This window comes from Rhagoletis pomonella, unplaced genomic scaffold, assembly GCF_013731165.1.
Source record: "Rhagoletis pomonella isolate Grant_MI unplaced genomic scaffold, Rhpom_1.0 Rhpom_scaffold_00011, whole genome shotgun sequence".
In the NCBI taxonomy this organism is placed as follows: domain Eukaryota; kingdom Metazoa; phylum Arthropoda; class Insecta; order Diptera; family Tephritidae; genus Rhagoletis; species Rhagoletis pomonella.
Genome location: NW_023458565.1, coordinates 21,627,621 through 21,642,248, shown reverse-complemented (window position 1 = coordinate 21,642,248; position 14,628 = coordinate 21,627,621). Strand labels below are relative to the sequence as shown.

At 31.4% G+C, this 14,628-nt stretch overlaps 2 protein-coding genes across 3 annotated transcripts in view; both read left to right on the top strand.

The window, feature by feature from the left end:
- LOC118746824 (heparan sulfate 2-O-sulfotransferase pipe) overlaps positions 1–14,628 on the top strand; it is a gene marked incomplete at its 3' end in the record, with an annotated part of 67,112 nt that overhangs the window by 36,742 nt on the left and 15,742 nt on the right.
- Positions 67–12,634, top strand: LOC118747088 (heparan sulfate 2-O-sulfotransferase pipe-like). Its single transcript, XM_036481079.1, has 5 exons — positions 67–614; positions 674–773; positions 6,888–7,441; positions 11,966–12,120; positions 12,453–12,634. Exons 1-5 carry the CDS (start codon positions 67–69, stop codon positions 12,632–12,634), a joined length of 1,539 nt encoding a protein of 512 aa, XP_036336972.1.

The following is a 14,628-nucleotide window of genomic DNA, read 5'->3' as shown; positions in this document are numbered from 1 at the left end:
TTTTTCATCAAATCAGATAAAAAGCCCATGCCGATAACTTTATTTTCCAACCAGCTTCACTTGCTTATGCCCAAGAATTTGAATAACACCCAGTTTGCTGAAAGCGATTTACTTTTGTTCAATCGGGTACCGAAAGTGGGCAGCGAACATATGATTGAACTTATACGACGTTTAAGTGTTTTAAATGGCTTTGAGACGAATCGTGCATATTTTTCGGAACCAGTGCGGCAACGTCTTACGCCGGAGGAGCAGGAGGAGCTAGCGAAAGAGTTGGACGATGATTATGGCGAGCCATTTGCATATTCTATGCATGTAAATTATATTGATTTTAGGGCATTCAATTTGCCACAACCGATTTATATAAATATGATACGTGATCCAATTGAACGGGTTATAAGTTGGTTCTATTATAAACGTGCGCCCTGGACTGCTGTGCAAATGTATAAGTTGACTAAGAAATTTCGCAAGCCACAATGGTATAAGAAGAGTTTTGAGGAGTGTGTTTTGCATCGCGATATCGAATGCCGTTATGAGACAGATTCAAGCTTTGGCAATTCTAGTGAAGATCACAAAAGGCAGACGTTATTCTTTTGTGGTCACGATCCAGGTTGCGAGTATGTCTTGCTGAATTATTTGCGACGTAGCATTGTGAATATACCAATTATCATTGCAGACCTTTCAATTCACAAAGCGCTTTGCAATTGGCTAAGAAGCATGTTGAGAACGAATATGCTGTGGTGGGCTCTTGGGAGGATTTGAATGTTACACTAGAAGTACTCGAGCATTATATCCCGAAATTTTTCCGTCGCGCAACAGAGTTGTATTTTGGTAATTCTTTCTATAATTTTTACTATTTATTAACCGCCTTATTTACAAATAGGAAAATTCAAATTAATTGTGAGAAGTTTTATTCAAACACACTTGATATTTTATTTTAAAAAATGATGTAAATAATAAGAATCACAGATAACTTTTAACGTAAGCTTTTCTATAGCTCAGAGCTTTTGCACAAAGGCAAATATCGATGCAAAGTTCGGTTTCGCAGAACGTATATAATTTAATTTTAGTTTAAGACTATTTATAAATTAAAAATAACGTTAAATTTTGAAATCTAAAAAGGTAGTAGATAGCATTAGAATCTCCTCTCATTGAAACAAAAATGATTCGTAAGAAAAAAGAAAGACGGATTGGCTAGATTTTTACTTCGAAAGATTTTTGTTATTCTAGCACAAAAAAGCTCTTATTCACCACTCGAGGTTATAATTTATTTTTAGAGAAAGCTCTTGTATATCATTTAGCTCGGTTGTAATGGCCGAGTGGACAAAGCACCTTTCGTTCGAGTCCTCGGGCAGCGGAATTTTTATTTTCTTTTTTAATGTCATTTAATTTTCAGAAACTGATTTTACGTATTTTTTTTTCTTTTTTAACTTATTTTTCTTGCTCCATCTAATTTGATTTCAATTTTATGATGTTATTCTTTTAAAAAGAGTAATATTAATTGAATCAAATTTTTAGGAACTTTTTTAATTTTTATCTTCCTTTACTTAAATTTACTTTTAATTTTTAGATTTTATTGTTTAAAAAAGAAAAATTTATTTTTTTAAATTTAATTTACTATTTAGAATCTTATTTTATTTATTTTTTTCTTTTTCAAATTTAATTTGGTTTTATGTTTTTTAACATAATTTTCTTTTAAATTTTTATTTTCTATTTAATTTTTTAATTTTTTTTAAATGTACTATTTTTGATTGATTTAATTTATTGCTTTCTTAAATTAATTTTTATTTCTTGTTAAAAAAAAATATTTTTTCCATTTAATTTTTAAAAGTATTTTTGCTTTATTTTAATTTTATTTATTTATCCTTATTTAAATTTAGTTTTTTATGTCATAGTTTTTATTATTTTAAATAGAAAAATATATTTGTATTTTTTAAATTAAATTTATTTTTTTAAAACCCTTATTGCTAAAATGCCAACAGCATAACTCTTAGGCCTCCCCTTTAGCAAAAGGACAAAGTTTACGAAATGTTTGCTTTTTACCTTCCTTTTATTAGCTCGGGATGTAACTATGTAATATTGATGCGTCTAAAGTTACATACCTGATGACAGTACGAAAGGCAATTATAATTGGGAGGTTTTAGTTTTTTAAACTATAATTTTTTATATTTTAGGCTTGTTTCGTGTTTTTCGAGACTTTTTGAATCTCCTCCAAATTTCTTTCGGAACCGTTTAAAAATGTTCAGTACTTATCTTGGTTTTATTAAGTTTTCGGAATGCTTCCGATTTTTTTTTTAGAATGTATCGTAGTTTTTAAGAACGATTAGGAAACTTTCGTGATCTTTAAGTTTCTCAGAACTTTTAGGTTCTAAAATGAAATGTTTTATAATTTTGTGTGTTTTTCGAGGCTTTCTGAAATCCGTTTGCCATTTTTCTGAACCATTTTTCTTGATTATTGGGCCTGATTTTATCTTTAATTTACGGAATTTGGTGAATTTCGGATTTCTTCACGGCCAAATATTAAATTTTAAATTTTTTCCCTTTTTATGTTTTACACATTGACAATAAAATAACGCTTCTCCAGTTTCTCGAGACTGGTTTTTCCAGTTTGATGTTCATAATTTTTTCGGTATTCTTTGCTTTTCGGAAATCTTAAGGTTTTAAAATGTTCCAATTTTTTTCAAAGGGTTTTGGAGCTTTTTAGACAAAATAAAGTCTAAAAGTAAATGTTTAACTATTTTATTTTTATTTTTTTAAAGCAAAGGGTCAAAGTTTGCCTGAGTATAGAATACTTTTTTTTTAATTTTTGGTTTTTAATTGTTTTATGCCTTTCTGAATTTTCTTGGTATGTTCTCGTGACTGTTGAAGAATTTGTATTTAGAGGTTTCTCCGACTCGGAATCTTTCGATTTTTTTTTCAGGTTAAAAATCTTAAAATATTCTAAAAAAAAAAATCATAATTTTTCCTTTTATTTTTGCGTTTTTTTTATTTTAAAGTTACTTCTTTATTAAGGATATAGAGAATAAATTGGGCAGCAAAATATTTTTGCCGTAGCAATATAAAAAGCCAAAAATGTTCAAATTAATTAAAGTCAAAAGTTTACTGACGCCTGGTTTCACCAATCAATTTTAAAGCTTTTCTGACTGTTAAAAACGTTAAGATGGCAAATTTTCCGAAAAAAATTGTGTAATTTTAAATTTTAATAGGATGATAAATCTAAAATTCATTTGTGCAACCGGGCATTAGTCTTTTATTTTTTATTATAAAAGTCATTATATGATTTGAAAAGAAGTCGCACAAAAAAAAAATCAATATGAATTTCGGGATTTCAAAGTAACGCCAATAACTTTAATTATCCTTAGGCTGTTTCAAAATGTGAGTTAACTTGGTTTGGCATTTAACTTTCAATTATTGTGCAGAAAATTGATAGTTAATTGCCGCGCGTTGGTTAAGTCTCCACTGCGAAAACAGTTCCAATTATAGAAAATACAGATTTTCACTATTTATGAATAAGGTGGTTTCGTAATGATTTACTGTGTTCAGATAGCCAGCTAAATTGACCAATAAGAAATGAGCTCTAAAAAATAAAATTAGTTTCAGCTATCGATTGTTAATACAGCTAATAAATTGTTTGTTATTGGTTAAATTTAATGCCTACTAAATTGCGTCAATCTAGCTGACCATGTGAACTTAGCATTATAATATAATAAAAGCTGCGCAAATGTCGATTTTCTAATGTTTTTTAATAGATGGAGAAAATGGTTTGGCAGCAACGCAAAATAATGCAAATCCCTGGAAACCGACTATAAGTTCGCATATAAAGGAAATGCTTAGAAAGAACTTTACTGTGGAATATGAATTTTATAATTTTTGTAAACAACGTTTATATAAACAATATTTTGCATTGCAGAATATACGAACAATTTGAGTAACAATAGTGGTGAAGTAACTATTCCTAAGTATATTTAAATACATACCTACTACATATGTACATACATACTTAATTATGTGTACATGATTTTTGTAATCCATAGCCATTGAACGAAATAAAAAATACCATAAGTTTGTAAATATCAAGAAATGTTTACGTTTTTTTTTCGGACGAGTCAGCTTGAGATTTTGCTTGAAATATGTGACTAGTATGGCTGCGTTTCTTTATACATTCCGGATAATCGCATTTCACAGCCGGAATAAACAGAATGCGTTTGAAATATACGTCAACATATCATTAGGAACGTTGTCAAGAATAAATAAACAAAAAAAGTTTGTTTCAAACGTTCAGAATGAATAAAGAAATGCAGCCTATAAGTACGAAAGCTGTAGGGAGGTATTTTTTTGCAAAGTTTTCAAGGAGTTGCGGAATTTTTTTACATGCATACATATACATAAAGGTTAAGAACACCAAAAAGTAATTTAATACATTTTCTTGAATATCTTTAGAAGTTTTGAGCTTATTAAACTAAGAAAATACTGGCAAAATTTTATAAGGATTGACTCAGTTATTTTAACAGTGCAAAGTTTTTACAATAATATCGAAAAGAAAATTTCTTATTTATTCGATGAAGTTTTTATTTTCATTGCAAAAGTACATAAATAAATTTAGAATACATAAACTCTAATTTACTCATTTAGAAAAGAAGTGGACGGTTATTAGCGGTCCAGCACTGTCTCATCGGTATTTTAATACAAACTTGCTTAAACTATTAAAAGCACATTAAACATATTCAAAATTAATGAATTCAACAAGATTATTGCGTACTCAAAGTTTTTAGTATACCAAAATTATAATTCGCCAAGAATTTTTTGAAATAAATTTTTGCATAAATTTTTTAAAGCTCTACTAAAAATGCCTATTATTTTTACTATCTAAAATTATATTGCTATAGATGTATATATGTACGTTAGGGTGCATTACTCTCCATAAAAATAAAAGGCGGCACTGTTTTGCCATCGGTAATATAAAATTTATTATATTTTAAGATCTTTGTCAAAATATTTCAGAAAAAATACTAAGATTCGAGTGAGATAAAATAAAAAATAAAATATATAAATAAAAATATTTTTTTTTTTAATAAATCACCTTAGATGATAGAAGAGTTAAAACTTAAAAGGTCTGCATAAAAATGTTTAAAAAAATGTATCAGCAGAATCAAAATAATGAAATTTAGAGGTATTTTCGAACCGACCTAGCTCACGTAAATCTTAATATTTTTCGAAATATTTTGACAGAAGCCTTATGGCATTATTCATAAAAAATAAAATGGATTTAAGGAGCTCTATAAAGTGACATTTTCATTCAAATTTTCAATTTATAAATCAGTTAAAGTCATTTATTTTTTATGGATGTGGGTGTTAAAATATAATACATTTTTTAATGCCGGTGGATATAACGCAATTATTATTTTTTTTTGGTGATGCATCCTAATGTATTCAATATAAATATGTTTGCACATATGCCACGTACAATATTTCAAAAGCTTCTTTTGCCTGCTAATAACAGTTTTTACTTCTTTAATTACTACATTTTACTGGAAACCATATGCCAATATTTAAGAGGTAATAAAATTTAATTTCGGGCAAAATATTATTGCTGGCTTTTTGCTTTCTACTCACTTTTGTGATTCCGGGCGAGTTAACTCTAGTTTGTTAAATCGTTTTTATTGTAAATGAACGGTTAAAGTTTAAAGTTGGGTCAACGGCTCGCCCTTACACGTCTAACTGAAAACTTATGCAAAATATTATTTCGTAATGAAAGCAAGTGAAATTAGCAAGGGATATTTTAATATTACGTATGTGTGTATGTACATTAGACCGTACCGAAATGAAGTATTTTTGCAAGGCGATTTCGAAATTTTTTTTTTGGTCGAACGTAGGGGTCGCTCTTTAAATTTTTCGTTATATCGACTTCTTTTAATTTAATTTTTTTACTACGTACAAAAAACTTGTGTATGGCGCATTCGATAATTTCGCATATGATCAAATATACAGTAAATTCTTGGCGTAACTATAAAGTTTTTAGGTACAATATTTTACCAGGTGATGCGTTGTGGGGTGTAGAACGAATCAACATCCAAAAGTCAATATCGAAAAAATTCCACATACGATAATTTGGCGCAAAGGCGTCGATATCTTCGGCATATATGTACAGTCGGATCTTAAAGTAGGACCTCGAAGTATCCCGGTATAGGATTTACCCACTAGATCTCAGTTCTCATCACCTTAACGCTCAACCCTAATGTTAGTAAATTAAAAAAAAATTACTAAACTTTTGCTAAGGAAGTATTTTGACAATTCTAGTATCTCTTAAAATGAATCGTTAAACTCAGATAAAAGAGATATTCAAATTAGTTTGTGTTGTCTATTAAACAAGAGTTCTTTTGTTAGCTAGAGTTGCTTGAGAGTGTTTGGATATGAGGTTTTGGCGAATTACCGTCCATATGTCACTATGAATAATTGTGCACCGAGCCTACAAATCAGTTCACAGAAGATTGAGTAATAAACTTGTGCTCTTTAATATTTAAATTTGTATTGTAATCGGTCGAAGCTTTTTTAATAAAATTTGCAGGTCTCCTTTTTTCAAATAAGCCTACTTTTTATAATATATTTACATACACACATACATACATAGGTAGATAGCATTACTAAAATTTCTTTATGGCCATCAACGAAACTGGTGAAAAGTTTTCAAAATTTATGTAGAGATTCTCTCAGCTAATTCGCATGCGGAGGATAATGGAAACTTTCGTAGTTTATTCTGAATCTGTTTTAGTATATACATACATACATACATACATACATGCATACCACCTCCTAACAATGCAATAAATTTACAACATCTTCGGATGGAAAAAAATATAATAATTTTTATTCAAACTACCTATGTATGTAAGCTGTACACACTCTCGCCGTGGATGCTTAACAATACCGCCAAAGCGGAAATCGATATAATTTTCTTTAATCGTTTGGAAAAAGTGGGCAGCCAATCGATGAGCCAACTCTTGCGAACTTTATCACGAATTCATAAATTCACATATAATATAAAAGTGCGCAATGTGGGACAAATTTTGGATACCAGTGAAGAGCAGCGAGATTTAGCTGAAGAAATTTTGGACTACGGTATACCGAATGCTTTTACGATGCATAGAAATTTTATAAATTTCACTGATTTGGATCTACCGAAACCCATATACATTAATCTGGTACGCCATCCAATTGAAAAGGTCAAAAGTGCTTACTATTATTTGCGGCATCCGTTCATTTACAACAATATGTTGTTAAGAAATCCGTCAAAGCCGACAAAAAAGTACGAATTTTTCAATATTTCTTTCAACGATTGTGTGCGAGAGGGTAAAATACCCGATTGCATATTTGAACCGCATACGCAATTTAATAGTGATTGGCGTCGTTTTGCGATGCATTTTTGTGGAAATCAACCGGTTTGCAAGTATGTAAAGTTATTTGTATGTATGTATGTATGTGTAAGGATTTTTTTAAAATCGGAATGTATGTGTGTATGTATTTATAAATAATTATGTACATGTAGGTATGTATTATATTATATTTTTTATTTATTATTGGTATCCCTTTTAAGTATCTCTATATGTACGGTGACTCACAGAAGTTTTTGTCTTGTCTTTTGTAAATCAAAATTTCTAGCTTTGGAGAATGAAAATTTAAAAAAGTTTTCAGAACTTTTTAATCATATTTTTCCCAAAAAAATTATAGTATTAAGTTTCTCAAAAAATCTGTTGAGTTTTTTTTTGCAGACGGTGTAGAACATTTTCTTCCATATAACGATTTTTTTGTATGAAAGAAAATGCTCAAGACCGTCAGCAAAAAATTTTCAACTTAGTAACCTCAAATTTGCACTTTATTATACAGAAATTTAATGCATACTCGAATTATTATTTTTTATAATTTGATTAAAAAATTTCAAATTTTGATAAATTTTCTCGAAGGTTTGAAATTTTCTCATTGGTGTTTTGAAATTTTGATTTACATGGTTTTTGATGTTGAATATGTTATACTCTTTGAGTCATTATATTGTTATGGATATTAGTATTTTTTAAGATTTTGATACCAAAAACACAGGAAAAAATTTTCGCGCCATTAGAATATAATTTAAAAACACTTTTTTTGTTGCGAAGAAGTGCAGATTGATTTTGTGACTCAGGGGGATTTTTCAGGATCTTTTTTTATGAGCAAACAATACCAATTATTTTTTCTTATTATTTACTGGCATTTTTTTCGATTCTTTTCTTAATTTTTCGTGATTTTTTCGGAAGTTATCAGAAAAATTTCGGACTCTCGGTATGTTTCAGAACTTACCGGGATTTCTTCGATAACTTTTATTTTGGGCAAGCACTCCGACTGTTTGTTATCTTTTATTTTTTATGATTCGATAAACATCTCTGCCTTTTCGAAACTTTTAGAAACCGTATTTCAAATATTTTCGATACTTTTCGAAGTTTTCCGGACTTTCCGGACTTCCCGGACTTCCCGGGATTTTTTAAGAGTTTATCAGAAACTTTTCGGGCCTTTCGAGATATTTCAAGACTGTTCTGGACTTTTTCTTTTGAGCAAAGAGTACCGATTATTATTTATTTATTTTTTTTTTGTGATTTTCCGCACTTGTCGAAATTTTTCGATAGCTTTAGAAATTTTTCGCGAACCCTATTTTTTCGAACATACTAATTCCGTTTGTTTTTTAATTTTGAGCTCTGATAAAAGTATAAATAATTCATGATTTTTGGAAAGTTTTTGGGATTTTTTGAAGTTTAGTAGTTTTTCTGGCTTGCCTGGGTTATTTAAGGTGTTTTTGGAAAATTTTAAAGATTTCGTCCGAATTATTTCAAGATTTTTCGTATTTTTTCGCGACTTTTCTGGAATATTTCGCGTCAAACATACATTTGTGCCTTCTATATTTTTTGCTGACGAAATACCAATCAAACTTTACTGGAAAAATAAAAGCCTAAAATAATGGATATTTTTCGGCTCTTCGGGGTCGAGGTTTTGTAAACCGATTATTTTTGACTTCTGATTTTTAGATACAGATAAAAAATTAATTTATTTGTGATTATTCGGATATTTTTATATATATTTTTTTTCTTGAAAATTTCCGAGAGTCTTCGAAATTTTTTTCCAGTTTTTAGGGATCCTAAGATTTTTAAGAATTTTTTGGCAATTTTTATGAACTGTTGGAATTGTTTCGCGTTTTAGGAATTATTAATTTTTTCGGGCTAAAAGTTTATTTACCAACAGCAGTATTTTTTGCTCAGAATGATACAAGTCAGTTTTGTTCCTAAAACTCTTCGCTATTTATACTCGGTATGGTTCCGAATTTTCTTTTCCTATTAACCCTTACATCATAAAATAATTAAAAAAAAAATCTCATGCCATAAAAAATTTCTACTTACTTCTTCAAACTTTCTTCCTCAATTTTGAAGCTCTATACATTGTATCCGGATCTATTGAATAATACCAAAAAAGCCGAGATCGATATTCTTTTCTTTAATCGCCTCGAGAAAGTAGGCTCACAGTCATTGTCTGTACTTTTGAATACGCTATCGAAGGAAAACAATTTTGTACCATATCGTAATTCCGCGGCCGCACAGTTTCATCCAAATTTAGTGGATGTTGAGAATCAACGCCAAACTGTTGAAGAATTAATTGGAGAGAATGTAGCACTTTCATATGTAGAACATATGAATTGGATCAATTTCACCGAATTCGGTCAACCAAAACCGATCTATATAAATCTGGTGCGTCATCCTATCGAAAAAGTTGTAAGCGCTTACTATTACATACGCCATCCGGCCGTTTTTGCCTATTATGTTCAAAATGGACATCCAATGGAAGACAAGGCATATTTCGATACAAATTTTAATGATTGCGTTAGAGAAAAGCGCAAAGAATGCACATTCGATTCACATAATTCATATAATGCGGATTGGCGAAGATTTGCAATGCATTTTTGCGGAAATTTCGAAATGTGCGAGTAAGTTGTCAGTTTTAAGTATGTGAGGTATTCAGAGATAATAGTATGGATATTTTTACAATAAAAGGTGCTTTTTGTCTAAGAGGGTTAGCTTTTAAGTGTATGTAAATAAGCTTAGGCTGATAATGAGGTACTTGTAAGTATTTATTTTATTTTTAATTACGTATGTATTTATTTACTTATTTAAGCGAGTCAATAAATAATTAAGATATAAATACCGATTAACATAGGTAGCCCACTAACGGTCAAAAAAGTGTAAGCTTGATCAAAAGTCTGAAGTCCCAACGACATTCGATCTATTAGCCTTAGGTAATTTTTCCTGAAAACACTAGAAAGACTATTTTATATATACATCTGTCAAAAGATACAGCCCACCTAGCGCTCTACCATATCGTCACTAAAGTAGATAAAGCTGCAGGCTTACTAGGCCCTTGGCACAAAATGTGTTTCACCGTCTCATCCGTATCCAGGCAGGATGTGTTTATGCCACAAAAAGTTAAAGTTAGCAGTCAACAGTCCCACAAGTTGCCTGCAGTCTCATCTGCTCATTGAGAGCAAGTACAATAGAGATTGGGGGAAACAACAGTTTTGCCCAACAGGTGTCGCAACCTCCCAATCATTGCTGAGCGAAATGTTGATCCAGTTTCTGAGGGTGGCTTTAATGGCCGAAAGTGCTAGCGCAACAACTGGTTGTGGACCGAGGAATACCTGGTCCGAGCCCTATCTAAGCAAGTGGTGAAATGCGCCATTACCAGGTACTCCTGAGTGACCTGGAATCCTGAGCAAGAGGTGTACGCGTTGTTTTCCAATAGTTTGGAAATGGTTGGAGGGCTGGCAGTTTGGCTGTCACTACAGTCACATAAACTCCTACAACGTAGTCCATGACTTCGAAGATTGCAAATACCCCGGCTTGAAGTACTGAGGCTTGTTCCGCAAGAGCGAAGTGAAGACGGTGGTTGTTACTTTCGATATCGACTCCAGATCCGGACTCTGCGTCAGTTTTGGAGCCATCAGTAAAAACTCCGAATATTCGATTATCTCATAAAAAAATTCGAACATCCGGAAACCGAAATGTGCGGATTTTAACTGGATATACGAATAGCAATATTAACGGAAATTAACCAATATACAAATAGTCCCAGCCCAGGCGTTAGCGGGTTAACCAAAAATATATTTTTAAATATATTAATTTAATATACTAACTAAGTTCTAAATTTCTCACTAATGCCGAATTTCCACAAGGCATCGAAATTATAATAAATTGGAGGCATTTAAAAAGTGCCATGGGGAAATGAATTTAATAACTATTTTTTTTAACGTAATGAAACGAATATTTTTTTAATGCACAAATGTGTTATTAAAATTTTTGTCATTTAATGCCTAGTGGAAATCCAGCATAAGAATGAAAAACTACTATGTATTTATTAACTATTTTATATACTCGTTCACGTAAAATAAGCGTAAGGCATATATGTTAGTATACATGTACATAAATCAGAAAGAGTGCAAGTGGTATTTATCAGTATATATGTACATTAGCGTGGGCCGAATTTTGATTGGTAATAGCAAAAATATGTTTCATTATGCTTTAAAAACTATCTGTGTGAAGTGTGAAAATTTTTGGTCAATATCCTAGGCTCGCCCAAGTCCATCAAAGTTCAAGTACTAAACAAATTTTTTTCTTAGCTAACTTCGATTCTCTACAAAAAAAGGTCTAATACTTTAGAAGATTAGTGCAATTTTAGTAAAAAATGTATTAATTAATTTATTTATTAATTTTTATTTTTTGAGCATATTGAGATTTGATGGACTTGGGCGAGCCTAGGATATTGACCAAAAAAGTCCAAATTTCACACATAAGGAATCATATTTTTGCTATTACCAATCAAAATTCTGAAAAAGCGGATTTTCGGCCCACGCTAATGTACATATACGCATATACATAACTACTACAAAATAATTACATTTCAGGCAATTTAATTCCCAGACTGCTACTCAAATAGCAAAACGTAATATTGAAACAGAGTATGCTGTGGTTGGTTCGTGGGAGGATACAAATATAACACTTACAGTTTTGGAAAATTATATACCAAGATTTTTCCGTGGCGCCACCAGAGTTTATTATAGTACGTTTTTTTTTGTACAATTTTCAATAATTTATGTACTTGTAAATTTTTCGATTTGAGCGCAGTAAAACGCCAGGTAACATGTACAAAAAAAAATACCGTGAAACTAAATCAGAATATTTTTGAAGAAGCCCTTGATATAAAACATTAGAAAAACTGGCCATTTGCTCATCGAAGGTTAACATTTTTTTTTAAGTATTAAAATCGTTTTGCTTAACTATTATTTATAAACTACTCAATTCCACTCTCTTATATGACCAATCAAAAATTTACAAGTACACTTAAACATTCACATCAGACGTTCCATTAAAAACTCTACCTTCCTTGATTAGGTGACCCCAAGCGTTTTCATAAAAATGCCACTCCGCATAAAAATGAGTTGGATCCAGATATTGAGGCACAATTGAAAGTACAATTCTCATTCGAAATCGAATTATATAACTTTTGCAAGCAACGGCTGTATAAACAATACATTGCCATTAGGAAAGATGAAGTTATTGCACAATTTAATTAGTTTATTTTTTAATATGTATGTATGTATTATTTGAATGAAAAAAATAATAAATAAATAAAGAAACGCAAAAAAAACGAACTTTATTCGCAAAAGTTTGTGTGTTTTTGTTCATACGTGATCGAGAAATTGTACAAAAACAGAAGTATAAAAAAAAAAACGAAACAAATACTTCTCCTTCAGTTTGTGATGTGCGCCTTGATGTTGACGTAGATACGGAAGGGAAAGTAGTCAATTTTATAGTCTTGAAAGTATGGTCATTTCGATGTTTACAATCATTTTATACTACCGGAAATTGTTAATGAGGTGACCCTTCATTAAATCAAATACATTAGAGGTATTCTCGAAGTCTTGCACGATGCACGGATTGCATGAAATGCACAAATACTATTTCAAATTTGGAAGAGTACGAGAGCATCTCATTGCAAACTGGTAGCAAATACAGCAAAAAAAAATAATGTAGAAACAAAAATGCAAAACCAAAGACAAGAGCTAGCACAGAGTCGCATTTATCTTGCTGTGCTTTTTTGCAAAATATGAGCATGGGTTCAGACGTTGCATACTTTGCAGCGATAAGAAATGCTACTTCCCATGTATTTTGTTGTTGGGTGTTTGCAAGTTATGCAATCCGTGCCTATTTTGCAGACATAAGTGGATTTTTCAGAAAAAATTTCCTTATTAAAAACCGAAAAAAAATTAAATTTTATTATAAAATAAAAAAAAGTATGTGTCAATGTTATTGTGGCTTGTTAACATTTTATTTTTAATATGTTTATTGAGCTTTGTACCACGATTGTTTATTAGGAAAAATTGAAAAAGCAACAAAGTCTAAGCGGAAATGAATTAGCAACAAGATTTTACGGGATGTACATAGCTCAGTGGTTAACGCTTCTGACTTTGAACATCGAATTCGCAGGTTCGATCCCTGCTGAAGTCTAAAAAAGAAGTCTGATGAGGAGATGTGGTGATCTCCGAAATAGTGCTATAACTTACTTCTGCCGCTTAGACTTTGTTGCTTTTTAAATTTTTCCTAATAAACAATCGTGGTACAAAGCTCAATAAAAATATTAAAAATAAAAAAAAGTATTTTTTTTTTAAATCGGCTCCCATCGATTGATAAGGAATTCTATTAGCTTTTATTAAAAAAAAAGGAAAATTAAAATCGTTTAAAAATTGAGAGCCCACTGTGCACCGCCTCCGCATGACAGATGCGTTCTATGAGAAGCCCTTTCATGACAGAAATAAATTCAAAAGTTTGCCATTACCTGATGAGGAGCGGGCGGTATTAGAAAAAACTTCGATATTGCTTGGACCAGAAATCGAACCCTGGACCTACTGGGTGGTAGTGCTAAATACATTTACATTTATGAAAACGTCAGTGTTTATTCTTCCAAAGGAAATTCTATTTCATCTCATTTGGTGCCGAAAGCAAAGTCTATAACTATGAAACACAACCTAACATTTGCCTAAAACTCCGATCGTCGTACCACAGTCCAAAGGGATGCTTTTTAAACATCATTTTCAGGCTGCCTTTTGGATCGCTAGATCCCGGCGAAACAATTCTAACAGAGCTTTAGTTTGAATTAGATTTGATAAGATTTAGGGGAGCAAGCAGTTGACCAAGTTATCGCGACCGAAAAACGATCGCTTTAAGAGCGAGGAGCGCCACTCTGCTGTCCTAGTCTACATAGATGTATTTGTTGGTTGCCCCAATTTCTAGATACTGTCTCAGACATAGTTCATTGACATGCACCGCGGTCTGAAATACAGCGTTACTATGCTGGTGAAAGGGTGCCTGCTGGGCAGTATGCCGTGATTATCCCTGGAGCCGTCAGTATATCAAATGTGGCTCTACTTTTGTGGGTTAGGCGATTCGTTGTTCCAGTTGGTTCTGTTGTAGAAAAATCATGCAATTTTTTGTGGAGTGACATCTCGCCCTCTTGTTCTATGATCCTATGGGTGGAAGGGTTTTGAGCTTCTTGTCTTCCACATTGTCG